The following is a 20,004-nucleotide window of genomic DNA, read 5'->3' as shown; positions in this document are numbered from 1 at the left end:
TACCATTACCACTGAAGCAACTCAGTGCAGTACCAGTTTCTTATGTATGTCTGGGATGTTGGGTCATGTGAATGGCATTGTTTGACATAAACTAAAGTAGAAAAGCATGGATGTAACGGTTATCATCTGAACTTAACTTGAACACCTTGGAGATGGGAAGTCCTGTCATGTCTCAGCGACAGGATGACTTTGTTGGTTTTGTAGTGTAATAAGATATGTAATAAGATATAAAATTTCCATTAATCCTTAAAGGGTTGCAAGATATATATAAACTGTTTAAGGGGTTATTGTTTTTTTAAACATTATCCTCTACAATTATGATTTTGTTCTCAAAGATAAATGGAATTGACACGCACATTTTGTCTATTTTGAAGCATACAGTTTTCAACAACGTTGGAACCATAGAAAGTTGACTTTTGTGCTCATTATCGTATAACTAAGATGTGGATGCCCGTCAAAGGACAGAAGCCTCATCAACATGGTCCTCTTCTTTGAAGTCAAGAGACAAAAAAGTTGAATAATGATTAAAACAAAAGTCATCATTTAATGCGAGGAAGTAGTTTTTACAAGTCGTCAAACAGGAGGAATTTGAAGCAGGAGAGCTTTAGATAATCCCTTCATACAACCCACATTGATGAATCTATCACACGTTTCTTGCATGCATTGGATGGGAACAATGTCATAGGAGAAGAGAGTTGATTCAATAGGTTTGATTTGAACGTTGAACCTGCCTATGCAATGGATATTAATGGCACGATATGAGACGTCATAAATTTCTAGAAATCCTCCCGGTAAACATCCTGCACAATTTTCTTCTTCTAATCAAAATGTCCAGGGTCCAGAACCTAAACCTCAACCGAAACACAAACTTCGACGGAGGAAAACCTCCTTGTTCATGGTTTACTTCCAAGGAGGCGGTCGGCCTTTAACAGTTCTAATTTTTGGACAAAATCATCGATTCGAGAATGGAGGGCAATATTCATCGTGCGCCAACCACACTTCTTGCAATGACAGAAGTTCATCCATGCAATCAAAACGTAGACCCAACTTAGCGTGTAAAAATGTAACTCACCCAAATCGAATATTACTATAGACAAGAATTTCATGCTCATTTCAGATAGATTTGGATGGGAAAATAATAAAATGTCTCTCCTTAATTAAACAGCCAAAAATGTGTTTTTTAATCACCATTCTAATTCTCGCAGCTTAAACGGACGGGGAATTTTTGAGTAACCATTCTTCATAAACAAAACCGAGCAACACAACTTTCAAGAGAAAAAAATAAAAGCTAAAATGCAAATTTTAGAATCCCTCATTCAAGCTCCAACTGGTTCAGCAGGCACCTCGGCCATTGTCTCGTCAGCAGGCCTCTCCACCTTGACACCAACATCATCAGAGTAGTCACCATGAACCTACATACACAGACCGCAACAGGCAATTACATGTCGAGCTCAACAGGTCCAAAAACAGAAACTTGATGGAGCTCAAAAACTTCAGAAGATATAAAACCACAAGTACAGGGATTCTAAGTAGCTTCATGAAGGCAACTTCTTAATTCAAAATGTGCTGAGTTAACTAAATCCGACCATCCTCACAACTTCAAAACCTAAATTTAAGATGCTCTGTCTTCACAGGGTGAAAACTTTTATGAACTATTTGATAACCTTCATTGCATAGTGTTTTTAATTTGCAAAAGCTTGAAATTGCAAACGACAAAAATTCGAAAGCCCCAGAGTGTAACTTATTAACTGGTTTGATGTTGTACACATACTAAATATTTAGGAGGAAAGGGAGGGAGAGTCTAACCTCCATCAACTTTCCAAGATCAAATTTTGGAGCTTTCAAGATCTTGACTTTCCGAATAAACACATTTTGTAGAGGATAGATGCCGGTTGTTGCCTTCTCAATCTCTTTGCCAATTGACTCGGGAATAAACTTGCGAACCAACTCCTTCAGATCACACGACGATGCCTGGTTTATCATTATCTCCCTCATCTTGCGACGGATCTAACAACAGAAGCAACATTATTTGTATTATGCAGGTAAAGATATATCAAAATATGGCATTCAGATGATGAGACAATCATCAAAATACTTTGCAGTTCAACCAAATGGAGAGTTCAAAACCAATTTTAATGTAAAGCAAATGGACATTGAGCAACATATTACTTGGGATATAAGCCAAGGATGAGATTCATTTGGCTAAATTACTAAATTTTGTATATTCTCTGTTATTGCATTAATCAAGAAGTATAACACCGGAACAAACCATTTAACCCAAAATACATTGCTCTTGATTCTGTCAGTAAAGACAGAAAAATCAGAAATTACAAGAAACAAACACAATCACATCTTTACAGAACAAAACAGTGGAAGTGATGCTAAAACTTAGCAGCTGAAAAAAAAATGTTAAATAACTATTTAGTTCGCCAAAACATGATAATATAATATCACCTGTCTAATTTGGCTGGACTGGGCATAACTGGTCCTCTTGACCTGGTTTTGGCGCCTCTTAGTGAATCCAATGCAGAACATCCGCAAACTGTAATTGTCAGTAGTCTTCACATCCACATGAGCTTCAATCATGGTCTGCCATTTCCTTACCAAAGATCTCAACTTGTCTGTTGTAAAATCCATTCCCTGAAATTTTTGAGAAAATATGAAAAAAGCAGGTGTGACTGATTTTCATTAGAAACATCAAACAAACAATGTTGGCAGCAGATGACACAATATAATGCAATCATACCCAGAAATTTGTCAGAACATTCCTCCCTTGAACATCTTCAGCTCTCAATCTGATCTTTCTGTAAGCGTGATCCTCGTCATCCTGAAGGTCAGCCATTGATATCTCAAAGACTCTATGTTTGAGTCCTTCTGAAGCAATCTGTTAGAGAAACAACAGAGGTCATATATTTCCACGCATACACAAGTAAACATCCACTCACCATCAACAAGCATAATAAAAAAGAAAACAGAATCGCTGCAAAATCACATTAGGGAGCAGCATCACATTGATTTATTGACATCGTTCCATAACTTCACAAAGTATCAAAAGCAAAAGTGGTCACAGAATCAAAGACATAGGCCACAGATTTAAGCGTCAAAAGTAAATTATAAAATCGCAAGAAACAATAGAAGGTAATAAAGACTAACACTGGAAAGGAATCTCATAGTTTTATAATGAAAAGGCAAATAGGATTACAAACTATGAAACATCATACAAGTTGTGAACACCTCAAGAAAAAATTCAAGAGGCACTCAATTAAAACATTACCGATGCAAGGGCTCACATGCGAAATGCAAATGTCCCAAAACTACAAAATTTAAACATAATGATTTTTTTGTTAGAAAAAAATTTAAAAATATGATTACCCTTGGTTGATGAGAAAAAGGTGCAAATGTCTTCGAAAGCTACTCTAAATAGTAAAAAGTTCACCCTTCGGAACAGAGAAATCAAGAACCTCCACCAAGCAATTGCATGAAACTGACAACCGGACAGCACAGAAAATAGGAAGCCTTGGTTTTCAACGATACATTCCAGAGCCTTTAATCGCACACAAAACTGTCTTACGTAAAAATCTAGCACAAAGACCACATTTGCAGAGATCTAATCAATCAATCTGGGCCATTTTAACAATTAAAGGCTCAAGTAACGATCCCCGTCTAACCCAAATAAGATTGAATCTTCAGCTCCAGAGAAAGCTTAACAAGACACGACGGAGAAACCCCAGATTCAAATTTCAACTAAATTTCTGACATTTTCTCGGCAACCAAACAACTTACTGAACCCAGAAAATGAAAACAAACAAACAAATGAAAAAAAAAAAAAAAAAAAAAACTCACCTTGGTACCCTGAGTGCGAGTAACAAGGGTTTTGCCCACGTTTTTCACTTGGAACACTGAAGGGGCCTTGATATCATACCAGTCCTTCTTGGCGAACGGATCAGCCCTGTAGATACACACACACACAAATAAATATATACCACGAAAAACGAAAACGAAAACGAATGAAAAATAAGAAGATAATACTCACGCCTTCTTCTTGCCTCCCTTCTTCCCCTTGGAAATCCTCTTGTTCTTTCTGTTCCATACAAACACACCAATGTATCAGTGTCTCATAAATCCATGTATGCCATTTTACACAAACACAAATATGTACAAATAGAGCGAGAGGAGAGAGTACCCGACGGCCATGGTTGCAGAAGGTGAGAGGAGCTTGGGGAGGGTGAGTGAGCGACGGCTACAGCACAAAAACCCTAATTTTGTGTGTGGGCTTAAATATAATAGATTTTGAAATTCAATATGTATAATAGCGTATAAACAGAGGAATACCTACCTCTAGAGTTTGAGTTTACAAACATAAAAAACAGAGTTGTATCTATCTTAATTTAAATTACAGAATCCTACTAGGGTCGGCAATTCAGGTTATTGAGTTAGGTTCGGGTTAAGCGGGTTGACAATCAACCCGATTATGTCAACTTGAACTCGACACAATACGATTAAGTTAATGGGTCATGTCGACCTAACATGATCTGACCTTTTTAAATGAATTTTTTCCTTTTAAAAAAAAAAATTGTTTTTAAAGATTTTTACCTTTTTTTCTTTTCCTAGATGTCGGGGAATTATGGCTTTTGTTTTAAGATATTTACTTTCTTTTTTTTAAAAAAAAAAGAAAGAAAGAAAGAAAGAAAAAGTAAGTCAAGTAACTTTTAAAAAAAAAAAAAAAATTAAGTAAATGAGTTGACGAGTCAACCCGCGAGTTGATGATTGACCCGAAAACTAAATGGGTTGGCAGGTTGACCTATCAACTCGTTTAACCTAAACCCTAACCTTATAATTTTGTATTGTGTACGTGTTGGATTCGCGGGTCATGTTAAAAATTGACAACCCTAATCCTATCTCTATATACTATCTATTAGTCAGGATTCTGTTATCTGAGTAGATTGAAGTTGTTGGACAGTGAGAAGTGTTCTGCACTAAAGAGGAGTCTTCAAACATATCTAGACATGAGACTGAATTTGGACGTGAGGCTATATCTGCACGTGTAGTTGATGAGGTGGCAATGATATTGTTTACAAGCTCCCGCAAGCTAATGGGGACGAAAAACACCATAAGCTTGTCACGCAAAAACATAAACCGAGCTGAACTTAGAACCTTAGTGAAGATGTCGGCAAGCTGATCATGAGTGCTAATATACTTGATGGAGATATCATCATTAAGCACATTCTCATGAATGAAATGATAGTCGACTTCACTATGCTTAGTCCTAACATGATAAACGGGGTTAGAAACAAGGGCAAGAACGTCAATGTTATCACACCATAGATGATAAGTAGAAAGTAAAGGAACACCAAGATCCTTAAATAGCATTCGCAACAAAGAGAGATTAGTGGTGGCAAGGGCCATGGCACGATATTCAGCCTCTGTACTAGAACATGCAATCACTGATTGTTTCTTGGCAGTCTAAGAAATGAGAGAGGATCCCAAAACGATACCAATACCAGTTGTAGAATGACAATCATCCGGATTACCTGCCCAGTTAGAGTCATAAAATGCATGAAGAATCAAGGGACCTTTGGTGTATCATAAGTCGTGGTCAATGGTACCTTTAAAATAACGAACTCATTTTGCCATTGTCCAATGAAGTATAAAAGGATTATGCATGTGTTGACATAACTGGTTTACAAAAAAGGAAAATATGGACGTTTTAAGGTGCAATATTGCAACGCACCTACTGTTTGACGATATGTAGTAATGTCAATTGGAGATAAAGGATCACCATCTGCAGTTGACATATTGGAACCAGTAAGGCAGGGGGAAGAAAAGGGCGTAGCACCCAATGTTTTTAACCTGGACAGCAGGTATGAAATGTATTTAGCTTGCCTCATATGTAAATCTTGAGAGGACCGAACAGCTTAGATGCCTAAGAAGAAATTCAAGTTGCCGAGATCTTTGAGTTTAAATACATGTTGAAGCTGAGCAATAACTGAGGCAATATGGGAGGTAGATGTGCCAATGAACTGGATATCATTTACATATATCAAGAAGTAAAGATGCATACTTCCTTGATGAAACACAAATAAAGAGATATCAACATTGGAAGAAACAAACCCATGTAAGATATTATTCCCTTATGTGGTCTTTATATCACATATTACGGTATTTATTATATTTTAATAAATAAATATATTATACGGTGTTATGGTTATGGTAATTTCTATTAATTTAGATTACCATAATGGAATCGTTTAATTGATTTAAAATCAATTAATAATATTGTTTCCTTGATGGGAGGAACAATACGGTGTTTACCATATTTGAGGGTCTCTAACCTAGCCTATAAATTAATAGACTGTGTACACCATCAGTACGGCAATACAGTCATAGACATAGGTTAGAAGATCTCTCAGATAACTTTTTCTTGTTCTTCAGATGGATCGTGGAAACGCTTGAGCAAATATGGCTAGAGGTAAGCCTAGATCCTTGTCTTTTATTTCCCGCTGCGCATGTTAGTTGAGCATAATATGTTTATATGTTCTAACATGTGGTATCAGATCCACTTTTATGCCATTTTGTTTAGCGTTAAGTTTTGCTATGCGTTATAATATTGAATCCAATATGTTATTTGTGAACATAGTTTATTTAAAATTATGTCTATTGTTCACATACTGTTGAAAAGCATATGAGTATTTTCTATTCATAATTTTTGTTAAGTCTTTTCGTCTCCTGCACCTATTTGATACCAAAACAATCTATTTTATATGCTAAAAAGTGGGTTTCGGGAAATGGAAAAATATGGTGCATTTTCGTGAATGGTTTATTGTACTGTTGCTTATGAGTGCCTAAAACGTAAATATGTTGGTTTATTGTGGAGCTTGTCAACGTGTTTAGTTTGAAACACAATTATGTCTTCTCTCTCGGTATCGTTGCTAGAGACATAGAGGAGAAGGCATGTCTCCTACTTCATTAAGGGCTGTAACTAAAGAATGAGACGGCTGCAGTTTTCGGGTCGAGGGGATTGGGCATCGGGTAGGGTTTAAAACCCATTAGCCCAACCGGATATCAAGTGGGCTGACAAATAGGTTAGCCCAATCCAGGAACCAAGGAGCTGATCCATTTGGGTCAGTCCAAGAGGCCCTATTCAGTTTGTAAAATAAAAAAAAAAAAAAAAAAAAAAAAAGGGACTCATTTAAGTGGGTTGGCCCGGTTTGAGCCAGCATTATAAAAAGACCCATAAGCCCAATACAGTGACCCGTTTCGAATTTTGTGAAAAATAAGGCAAAAATTGGGCTTAGGTAGGGATTTGAGCTTGGGACATTTGAGTCCATTAAGTGACAAGTTTCAAACCACCAAGATAGACCTAATTTTATGCTTTCATATTAAGGTTTTATTCCCTTTATTATTTACAGTGTTCTGTATTAATATTATTATTTCTTTAATACATGAGTTTGGGAATATATTTTTAATTGTTGAAATATTGTTTAAATATAAATTGCTTAACGCCTAGACCTAAGAATAATTAACAATACCATATATGCTGGTGTGATTATAGTAATATCCAAGAATGCAATATCTAGAAAAGTTCTGGTTAAGAAAGTCTTGGAATTTAAGTGTGTCCAAGTAGCCCCCCTTACTTTCCTAGGAACTCACCTGGTTGCACCTTGGAAAAATGTTGTTTACCCCATTTAGGTATTGGTTTGTTATATTCTTGGGGCCATTTGTGGGCATCTATAAAGTTGTTAGATGTTAATGAAATCGTAATTATTATGATAATTTTGAGAGAGCTAAAGCATCCCAATTTTTGAATAATAATTGCATCAGGATTGTATTCACTGATGTGAATTTTAATTGTACTCGCAAGTGTACGAATCGTTTGCAGTTAATGGATTGCAAGTGCGAGGTCGATCCCACAGGGAATTGTGTTTTTGAAAACACAATTTATGACTAAATTAATCTAATCCTAACCTAGTTCCAAAAATTAAGAGATTGTTTTTGTGAATAAAAATCAAAAGCATAAACAAAATTAACTAGAGTGAATGCAATCAAATAAAAAAAAGCACTAAGGTATCGAAACCCACACTTATAAACTCATAGCAACATATATTCCCATGATCAATAATATTTCTCAAAGTTCTCACAATAAAATCTTAAGTATGTTTTACTTTTGCTTCAAACATTTAATCAAAACCATCTCATGTATCCATTCTTTACACAAATCACAAAAGAAATCCAATTTAAATCAAATCATCAAGTGTATCCGTAAATCACAGTAAGATATCCAATATAAATCAAAACATTAATTGTATCCGTAGAATAAATTACAAGGGATATCCAATTTTTTTAAACAAAGAAAACCAAGCACAAAAATTTTTATGAAACTATCTTAAAACATCAAATGTATTCTTGAATCACAAAAGATATTCAAGACTCATTCCACAAAATTGAATTGAAGTAAAACAATTGAAAAATCATACTCATTAAAATTGAAAAATATTACATCACATGAGAATAATGTTGATAATCATAAGTGAGGCTTCATCCTCAACCTTAGTTGAGGGTTTAGCCTCTCATGACTAAAAATAATAAGCTAACTTTAATTAAAAACATCAAGAAGGGAGACGCATGAACTACAAGAAAATTTGCTCTCTAGCTTCACACATATTTTTTTCTTGAAGCTTAGAGGTCTATTTATAGGGAGAAAACAAACCCTAGAAGCCCTATAATTTCTAGTAAAATCGGAGGTTAGTCTTCTAGTTTGAGTCGGAGACTCAAAACTCAATCCAAGAAGGAAAATGATTCCAAATTCGTCCAGATTTGCGGTCTTTTATTACAGAGTAATTTTGGTATAGTATACATCTGAATTAGGGAAATCGTATTTCACAATGATTTGTATAAATTTGAGTTAGCTTTCCTATGTCACTCGATTCACCTTAATCTAATACTTAAGCTGAAAGTTATGGCCAAAATACTGTAACATGTGCAGAATTTGAATTATAATCCAATCTGATTTTGACTCCAATTAGAGAAATTTCAGTTTAGTCATCTCCTTGATTTGGTTGAACATAACCACATCATTTAGGTCTTCTCAATGTGTGCTTTCTTTTACCTTAAAAGCTATTGTTTTCTCTCAATAAGGGTGGGCGCGGGCTGGATTGGGCCGGATTTGCATGTTTTCCACAACCCGCCCCGCAGTGAACGGGTTTGAAATTCAAGATCCGTAACCCGCATAGTGAATGGTCAACCCACTGGGCCTTGGGTAGTGCGGATCGGGATGGGTTCATGCGGGTTCGGGTATTTTTTTATTATTTTTTTCTGGGCCCAAAACTAGAAATATAATTCACAATCTTGTTAACCCAATTTAAAATTTGAAAATCCCAATTGAATCAAACTCACCAGCAAACAATAACAAGAAGAAAGAACCAGAATTACCAACAAACCGAACTGTAAAGAACTTTTTTATTCTTTTATGTGATTATAGATTGAATGGGTATGTGTATGTGAGAATGTAGAGATGAAAGTGTATATAAGAATGTAATAAGAATAGAGATGAAATGGATAGTGCAGAATTGAATGAAATCAAAGGTACACAATTTGGGCAATTCGTGACTCTTATAATTTTTTTGGAGAAAATTTGATGAAATCAAAGGCACTTCCCTAGTCATGATTCTTATAATTTTTTTGGGGAAAATTTGATGGTATGAGTATAAAGGGATTGCAGGGCGGGGCGGGTGTGCGGGTGAGAAAAAATTTAATACCGCAACCCGCCCCATAAATCACGGGTTGGCATATTTAGGGCCCGCATTTTTTTAGAAATGTCTTATATCCGTTATTGACGGGGCGGGTTGGTGCGGGGCGGGGCGGGTTCGCGGGTGCGGGTGGGTTTTGCACACCCCTATCTCTCAATGACCTGCAAAATACTAAAATACTAAAACTAACAAAAAATATTAAAAAATAACAAAACTAAAGGTTTAGTAAATGCAAATTAAGGGGTCCACATATACAATATTTGGTACTTATCACTCACGTAATTATCATAATAATTATGGGAGAGCTAAAGCATCCCATTTTTTAATGATAATTACATCAGGATTACACTCATGAACCTCATAAAGAATTTTATTAAATGTTCATAAATTACAGCGTGATTATTATGATTTTGGGAAAGCCAAAGCATCCTAATTTTTATAATAATTGCATAAAGATTGTACACACGAACTTCATATAGAAAAATTAACATCGTGTTGTAATTAATTCATAAATTTAATTACTTATCCTCAAAGGGAAGTTTTTATTTTTATGACTTGATTAGAATGAGATAACAAATTTAGTATTAAAAGTAAAATTTCTCTCGGTTGCCCAAAGGTACGGAGAATTTTATTTATTAATATTTAAGTTTATTAGTCTTATTAATAAATAGTAAATTTCATGCGTGATGCAACATTTGCCCAAAGGTAGATTGAAATTTACTGTTTAAATTGGCATTGGCGAATTTAAAATAAAGTTATTTCATAGTATTAAAGTATTTATTTTATTTTATTGGTCATTGCAGCTATTCATATTACTCTACTTTTGGTAGTTTTATGTTCTAATATTTTAAAGTAATATTTTTTCTGACTGGAAAAATATTAATATGCTTTTTCACTTGGGGGTGTTAAAAATTTGGTGCTCCGTGTGGTCAAACCACCTACTCCCTCAGAATTAAGTACGCCACGTAAGATTATTAAGTATGAACGGTGGAAGTGATTTAATCACCTAAGTTAGATGTTCATGAAATCTCATGTCACTAAAGTCATCAGAGATTTATTCCTGAATGTTTTAGGGTCAAAGTTTATAAAGGTTGTTTATGAACATTTAGTAAGTTCAAACAAAACTTGGCTTGCACCCTAATAGAAAAAGCTTTAAAGATAAACCTTTTACAGTTTCTAAAGTGTTTCTAATCTCATTATGGGAATGAAGGATATTATAGCTTAGCTTAAGTCCCTAAATGTTGAGATTTTTTGAGTTCTTATTGGTCTATTTCATTTTTTGAATTTTCTCTTCCAAGTGTAGAATTTTATCTTTTAACACACATAAAGATAAATGGTTAGTAAATGAACTTCTAACTATGTGTGTTTAAGAAGATGAGAGAATCCATAAAGTGTTCACATTATCATCCAGAAAAATACCAATAAATGCAATCATGTTCATCAGTTAAAGCATAAGAATAAGGTGCCAAGAAATACTATGGCAATCAAGACACTTATTTCTTCTACAATAAGGAAAACTGAGAGCATATAAAGAAAGATTGCATAAAGTATGAGAAATGACTTAAAAATAAAGATAATCTCATATATCTAGTGTGTCGTGAATCTCTCTTAGTGACTTATTCAAATATGTTGTGGATTGATTATGGTTTAACAATCCACATTGTCAACAAATGCAGAACACGTGTATTTTTATAGTTGGAGGTTGTTGGGATCTATAGGTTAATTTTAAAATTCAATTATATTTTTAACCTCAAAATATTTTATATTCCATAATCTTTTACAAATTTATTTTTCTAGTTTAGTTTGTTAAAAATTTCAATTTTATTTTAAACTTGCAATTTTTCTTATTTTGGGTTGAATATTGGTTGGGGGTTTATTTAAAGTCTATTTAAAATTGACCTAGGGCCCAACTTTTGAAACAAAATTATTTGTTTATTTCTGCATACTGTTGTTGATGTAAAGTAGAGTCTTTGTGAATTTTAAAATGCTCTTGTTATGGCTTTGGAGATTGAAATACATCTTCATATAGAAAATAAAAGTCGGTAATTTATTAACTTTGGTACTTGTGTGGACTGCATAAGAGAAAGCATATTAACAAGACCACTAAAGGTGCCGAAAAGAGCCTTTTGAGATTTTTGAGATCATGCACATTGAAAGATGTTGACCTTTTCATACTCATTGCCTAAATGGTCAGAGATATTTTTTTCTCTTTTGGTGAAATGACCATACTCCACATTGTGGTTCAATGCCATGAAGTAAGAGATAAATCCATGGCTCAAAAGTCAAACTAGACTCGTAGCCAATGGTTTTATTCATAAGGAAAGCATTGATTATCATGAAACATTCTTTCCAGTGTCTAAGAATGGTTCATCAAGATAGTCATAGCATTAGTTGCTCATTTTGACCTAGAGCTACATCAAATGGATGTGAGAACAACTTTCCTGAATGAGAATTTTAAGTAAGAGGTTTACATGAAATAGCTAAAAGGTTTTATAAATAACAGTCAGAAAGCATACAAATTAAAGAATTCTATTTATGGGTTGTAACAGATCTCTCATTGGTGATATACTTTTTACAAGGTTATTCCTTCATTGTTTATTGAAAACCTTATTAATTAGTATATATACCTTAAGGTCAGTGGGAGTAAAGTAATCTTCTAGGCCCATATGTAGATATTGTTTTTGCAAGTGGTGATTCAGGTTTGCTACATGAAATTTCTTTCACAAAACTTTGAAATGAAGGATTTGGGTGAAACCTCTTATGTCTTTTGACATAGAGATTCACATAGATATAAAGAATATTAACATTGTCTTGGAAGGCTCATATTAAAAAAGTTTTAGGAAGATTTAGAATGAAGGATTTTGCACCTTCAGTAGCAATTACGAGGGACCAATTCAATGCAGATTAGTGTCTAGTAGTCAGCTCGACTACGTGGATTTTAAATTTATAAGTTTTACAACTTCGCAATGGTACGAATCAATTGTACTATAGTAAGGGTTATCGAACCACATAGATTGTGGGTTGTTTTGCGTAACGGGATACTTAAAGAGTGTATGTAACTTGACTTTGGAAAAGAAAACAAAAGTAAAGGTTGTAGAATTGAAGCTACAACAAGTAAAGTAAAGGAAAGCGTAAATTGAAAACAAACTTAAAAGAAACTTAGGGTATTGATCTCATCTAGTCCTCAACCAATGAAATGCTTAAAGTCTATATGGATCTTCCCAACATGCATGATATGAGCGCATAATGAGCGTCAACCATTACGACGACCTCGACATGAAAATACTTTCGTTAGGACGTAGTTATAAAGCACCTAGTTTCACATCAAACACTTACCACGTAAAAATTAATTTATAATTAAAAAACGTTTATACTACCAAAGGTGTGGGGGATTGATGCTCCCTAGTTTACTACTTTATAAAACATTCTAATAAGCATACACGATACATGAAAACCCTAATTAGGCCACAATGATAAGGTACCTAGTTTCACACCGATCTATTCTATGTAAAATTTAAACTACAATGGAAAGACATTTTACACTATAAGGTGACTCCAATAGGTAAACACACATCATATCAAATAGAACCATTGCAAAAGACATCGTTCTCTTTCAAGAACGTTGATTTTACTCATGAATCAAAGAAAACTCATATACAAGCAAATCCCTTTTTCATGAATAAATGGATTGGAATCTTGAAGACAAAACCTTTTAGCATGGGTTTTGCAATCATCTAGCCCTTCACAATCATCAAACACATCTAGAAAATCCTAAGAACATTAAGAACACCTCATGGTTTTAGAAAAGATTTTGATCAAACCCTAATAACTAATTTAGCTAGACATGAAGTAAACTAATCTAAGCATGTAATCTATGAAAAACAGTAAAGAAACAATAAAAAAATGAACTAAAACAGTAGATTAAAACTTATAAAATTCGGATTACAAGAAAAGAAAGGAAAAGAAAAACAAACTAAGCTAAGAACATGAAATTTAAGGAAGAAATACAAAGGAATTAAGCTTTCTGAATTTCGGTCCAGAGAGTTGCATCAAAGGAAACTAAAAATACAATAAATTAAGTTGATACATCTGAGCAAATCCGAAATCCCCAAAAGATGCATGTTTAAACCCTAAATCCTAATCTCATATATATAAAGATTTAATTTACAAAGGCGACATCAAAGATCGATTTTTTGCCGCACAAAATATTGTCGACATCTTCTGTGAACCGTCCAAATTGGATTAATTTCATCCACACAAAGCATGTCGACATCCGAAGATTTTCTCAGAAAATATCCAAGTTCGATCGATCGACTTCGTGGCTGCATAAATAATCGATCGATCGACTTTGGATCGATTGATTTTCTTCGACTGATAATGCGATCATTGATTTCTTTACTGAAGAAATAATCGATCGATCGATTTGCCTTGGTCAATTTTTCATCTTTTCAGGATCAGCCTTGAACTCTAGAAATGACCAAATTACCCTTGATGTATTTTCAGGTCTAATTCAAGTGTTTTGAACTAGATTTCAACTAAGACCTGAAAATAAGACATAAAATAAAACTATAACAAAACGTTATATATATAACACAAACTAGGTCTAACAAATGCAAATTAAGGGGTCTTGAATTGAGTAATTCAAGACTTATCAGTGTCCCAAAATGTATTGGAACAAGGGCAGATGAAAAGTCTTTTGTAAGCATCTGTAACCTAAAGCAAGCGTAGGCTTGCACTAGACTCAACCAATGGACTGACAGTAAGAATACTGGGTCAATAAAGTGCTGTAAATAAAGTCTTGTGGTATACGCAAAGAACCAAGAAGTACAACTTAACGTAAAGATATACTTTCCATTTGGAGGTGGTTAGTTGTTCAGATTTGAGTTTTGCTGATTGTGTAGATAGTAGAAAGTCCACTTTAGGGTATATATTTTCTTCTTGAGGGATATATCCTAGAGATGCAGTAAGCAGACTATAACTGCTACGTCTACCAAGAAAGCTAAAATTCTTACATGCTATGAATTTGGTACACAAGCATGATGGATGAGACATTTTGTTAAAAGTCTCAATATTGTCGATTTTACAGTTAGACCATAAAGATACTTTATGGTAATTCTACTATAATTTTCTTTTATAAGAATAAAGAGTAGAAGCATAAGTAAATCGAAATCAAGTATCTCAGTACGAGAGATAACATTAAGAGACATAAAGGGTCTATTGAGCAAATAAGTACTGAATTAATGATTGCGGATCCCATGACTTAAAGTTTACTGGTAAAGAAAGTATAAAGTCATGCGGAATATATGAAACTCATTAATTCATTTGTTATGCTTGTTTTGTCTCTTTTTGGTTTATAGACATAAAGTTATTATAATAAATATTTTGTGCACATTTGTTATTTTATCCATGAGGATAAATAAAGTTGGACCCGAATGACTTATGGGAAATTCATTCATAAAGCTTTACTATCCATAAAGTATTCATGTAAGGAGTGTTTTACATTGTGATACATGGAAAGAACGACATTCTTTTGTAATGGTTTTACCACCATGATTCATGCGTAACATTTATTATCTGAGTGGGAGGATTCCATAAGTGATTGACCAAACTAAAGAACCTAATACTATAAGGTTATGTGTCACAAAGGCCAAGTGGGAGAATATAAAATATTATTCCCTTATGTGGACTTTATATCACATATTACGGTGTCTATTATATTTAATTATATTTTAATAAATAAATATAATATACGGTATTATGGTTATGGTAATTTCTATTAATTTAGATTACCGTAATGAAATCGTTTAATTGATTTAAAATCAATTAATAATATTGTTTCCTTGATGAGAGGAACAATATGGTGTTTACCATATTTGAGGGTTCCTGACCTAGCCTATAAATTAATAGCCTGTATACACCATCAGTACGGCAATACAGTCATAGGCATAGGTTAGAAGATCCCTCAGATAACTTTTTCTTGCTCTTCAGATAGATCATGAAAACACTTGAGCAAATATGGCTAGAGGTAAGCTTAGATCCTTGTCTTTTATTTTCTGCTGCGCATGTTAGTTGAGCATAATATGTTTATATATTCTAACAACCCAAGCTCCAGCAATGTCTGAGATAAGCGGATAAACCAAGCACGGGGTGCTTGTTCAAAATCAAGCAATCTTGACCATCCAAATTGTTATAAAACAAACCCACTCCCTCAGTTCAATTCTCACGCATCTCTTTCTTCACAATTCTCCATTTTCTCTCTCGGTTCCTCTCTAGCTCTCTTTTCTCTGTTTTTCCTGGTTTTTCAACAAGAAGAAAACACCCTAGCTTCATCTTTTTGTTTCTCTTGATCCAGTTCTACAGCAAAATAAACTTCTCTCTCTCAAACCCTCTCAATTCTCTCGTTTCTCTCGGCAGTAAGCATAAAACTAGAGGAAATAAACTCTTTCCCCTCTATTTATCACTCGCGAGTAGCTCCATCCAAGTAGAAGAAGAACAGAAAAGGAAGAAGAAGATCATAATAGAAGCTCTCTTTCTCTCTGTGGGTAAGCCTCTCTCTCTCTCTCTTTCTCTCTCTCTCTCCCCCGAGCTCTCTTTCTCTCCCTCTCTATCTCTCAGTCGGTGCAAGTAGGAAGAAGGAAAAGAGAAAAGAAAGGAAAGACAATAAAAAGAAAAGATACAGATGAAGAAAAGAAAATAAGAAATAGATAAAAGAAAGAAAAGAGAAGAAAAAGTAAGGAATAAGTAAAAGGAAAAGGATATTTAAATAAAATGTTGTTTAATATTTGTGATTTTATGAGTTATTAGTTAAGTTATCTAACATTTTAATGTTGTGTTGAAAACAAGGTTTTCAAAGCGGAGTATTTAGTTAATAAATACGTCGTTGTGATGCCCGAGTAAAAATGATATATTTTATGTTGCACCGCCAAAACATTTTAATAGTATTTTGGGCATTGTTAATACTAATGCCGTTATTCTGCCTAATTTTATAAAGATTAAAATAAGGTTATTTTATGTTAATATTCTATTCACTTGTTTTTAGAATATAAAACTCATTAATTATATTAATGATGTTATTAAATTAATTTGATATAAAAAATAAGCCATAGATGGTTTAAAATTATTTTGGTATCTCACTGTTTCAGTTAAAATAACTGAAACAGTACCTGCTTTAAATATTATATTAATGAAAATATTATGTCTATTTTTATAAAGGATATTATGTTAATAATATGTAGCTAACCATTTTAATGTAAAAGGCCATTTTAGTCATAATCTAAAAATACGGTTATAATGTTTACATGAAATATATGGCATTATAATCAAATCATTTTATATATCGTTATTATGTCTAAATAATGTTAGGGATTATGTTAAGGTTTAAAGAATGAAAATGAAAATAGTATTAACATGAGTTTATTAGTGGATTGTACTAATTCACTGTTATTGGTATTAAATTATACTGCAGTTAATAATTGTGTGGACATTTTTCTTAAGCAAAAAAATAACTGTGAGCATTTCTTACTCATTGGGGATGATACGTGGTGCTCTTTGATGACGTTTTGAATTTTGTTTTATTTAATTGTATATAAGTTGTTTGGCATTTTACATGTTTTGTTTGGGTTATTATACATATTTTATTGTTATGTAAGATGAACACGCTGATAAATTATCATTGTATATTTACTATGAGAAAATATGAACTCGTTAATAAGAAAGACCAATGGTTAACATCCTAAGGCACTAATGGATCATAGACTACGGGTTAGAGTCCCAAGGTATCAATCAATCGCTGAAAACTGAAGGTTAATGTCCCATGGCGAAAGACCGATGGGTTGGAGTCCCATGGCAGTGCTGATTCGAATCATTGGTTCAAATAAGACCAAAGGTGATTAGAGTCCTCAGGCACTGATCAGTAATCACCAATAATGAGAAGACCAAGGTCAGAGTCCTCTAGCACTAATCAAGATTAAGACCAACGGCTTAAATCTTGAGGCAATAAGTAAGAATAAGATTGCAGGTTAAAATCCTAAGACAAAGGCTAAGGGTTTAAGTCTTGAGGAAAAAATGAGTATAGGAATTATGCATACATATAACTGTCATCATAATATTGTGTGATGTACTTTTAAATGATTCAGTATTTCATTATGTTATTGGAAACAATTGACTCACTGTTCCGACAGTATGAGATTGTGGTATTAACCGCAATCACATACAAGTTTTTGCAGATAAAAGGAATGGTGCAACTATTAGTATTTATGTTTTAGGCTAAGGCTTTTTGTGATATTTATATGTTGGTTAAAACAATGATTATTTATTATTAAGTGCCATATGTGGCACATATGTTACTGCTTTAAGTGTAATTATTATATTAGAACATATGGTCCGTATTTAATATAATGAGGTATTTCAGTCAGCTCTTAAGTATTATGTTCCTAAGTTTTTAAAGAAAAATATATTCCGCTGCCAATTATTTAACTCTGATGACGTCGTAATGACATATGGAAATCGAAATTTTCATTTACGCATTTTTGTAAAAAGTGGGTCGTTACACGCTTCATCTTCTTCGTTTTCCCCTGGTCCATTTATACCACAGGTTACAGATCATAAAAAGGATTGCAGACCGAATTACAAAAACAAAGCCAACCAGGGACTTTCTTACGCAATTAGGGGTGAGCACGATGGTGATTAAGGTGAGTGTTTTTTAAAATTTTGTTCATTTTTATTTGGTTTGGTTGTTGCGAAAATCGTTGATTTGTTTCATTGTTTGTGATTTCTCTATCCTTTGTTTGGTTTCTGAGAAAATCTGGCTTTGGTTTCTCATTCTCATGTTTCTAGATCTAGGCTTTCTTTGGAACTCGTCACGCCCTGCACAACCCACACCCCCACCCCACATCACCTCGCATTGCACGGATTCTCCATTTTTTGTGCGATTCGTGGGTGCAATTTTCATCCCCCGTAGGGGTGCGGGTAGGGGCAAAAAGGGAGGAAATTCGTCCCGCCCCGTGCACACCCCTAGTTTGCTATATTGGTTCCCAAGGCTCCAAGATATCTAAATTTATACCTGTGGGCTCATACTGGGTGGATTTGGAGCCAATCGCCAGCGAGCCAATGTGGACTCAGGGGCTCGTAATTTTCATAATGGGCCGAGTGGGATTATTCCCAACAACTTTTATCAATTCTACCTTTATAATCACGACCACAAAAAATTGCAAAACCCATAGTGATGTATTCTTTCCTTGGGGTCAAGTAGAGACTTATATTTCTCTATGAAACTGTTCTTTTATTTGAAAGAGAAACTATCAATAAACAATTATAATTTTATTATTATTTTAGAATACAGTTTACCGTGTCTAGTTATACTCCCATAAAACAAAGTTTAAATTTTGAGAATGAAATAAAATAAAAGATTGACAGCGTGAAATTTCCAAATAAATGTCCAAAACATTGTCTCAGATTTTCTCAACAACCAATCATTGTCAGTAAAGTGAACCCCCTCCCCCCCCCCCCCCCCCTTTTTTTTTTCTTCTGGAACCCGTTTTCTGCTGACCCATATGATGAAACAAATTCTATAACCAAAATCCTTTTTTTTTTTTTGGGTAAAAATAGGCAATCTTATTGATCAAGCAATAGAACCTTGCTCAGCAAGGATTACAAATTGAATAATAGGAGGATTATCCTCCACCCAAAACAAATCAGACGGAGAACTCAAAGCATACTTAGCTAACAAAAGAGCTGCTCGATTGGCACTTCGGCCCACATGTTGCACTGAAACCTGTGAAAAGTCTTTCAACAGGATCTTGGAATCATCCATAACATGACCATACCTGCTCCAGCAAACAGCATCAGAGTTGAGAGCTTTGATCACCACTAAAGCATCCCCTTCAAAGATCATCTGGGAGAATCCCATTTCCTTACAAAACCCAATTGCTCACCACACTGCTAGTGCTGCTGCAATATCAGAGTCCTGTGGAAAAAGGCCAGAGCTCAACATCGCTGCTGCCACCAGTCCTTCACTGTCACGCACAACCACTCCCAAACCCCACGTGTTATTTTCCTTTGAAAAGGTTGTCCCCCAATTACATTTAAACCAACCAGAAGGTGGTCTATGCCAGCCAACATGGGACGGTGGAGAGCACGGAGGTTTAGTTGAATTTCCATCCAGGGTCTCCCTCTCTATGGACTGTTTGTAAGACTCCATCTGCTCCTTTGCCACACTAACAATCTGATTGGGGGTAGAGAACTCATTGAGAAAGACAAA

The 20,004-nt window shown here is 34.3% G+C and overlaps 1 protein-coding gene across 1 annotated transcript; it reads right to left on the bottom strand.

The window, feature by feature from the left end:
* Nucleotides 1-1,122: 1,122 nt before the first annotated feature.
* LOC133875317 (small ribosomal subunit protein eS1y) lies at nt 1,123-4,305 on the bottom strand. Its single transcript, XM_062313417.1, has 7 exons — nt 4,184-4,305; nt 4,034-4,081; nt 3,844-3,949; nt 2,747-2,884; nt 2,455-2,640; nt 1,807-2,007; nt 1,123-1,412 (listed from the first exon to the last, which is right to left on the bottom strand). Exons 1-7 carry the CDS (start codon nt 4,192-4,194, stop codon nt 1,317-1,319), a joined length of 786 nt encoding a protein of 261 aa, XP_062169401.1. The 5' UTR covers nt 4,195-4,305; the 3' UTR covers nt 1,123-1,316.
* Nucleotides 4,306-20,004: the final 15,699 nt, after the last annotated feature.

The sequence above is a fragment of the Alnus glutinosa genome, chromosome 1 (genome assembly GCF_958979055.1).
Source record: "Alnus glutinosa chromosome 1, dhAlnGlut1.1, whole genome shotgun sequence".
Classification (NCBI taxonomy): Eukaryota; Viridiplantae; Streptophyta; class Magnoliopsida; order Fagales; family Betulaceae; genus Alnus; species Alnus glutinosa.
Note: the sequence above shows the minus strand (reverse complement) of the source record. Positions and strands in the feature narration are given on the sequence as shown.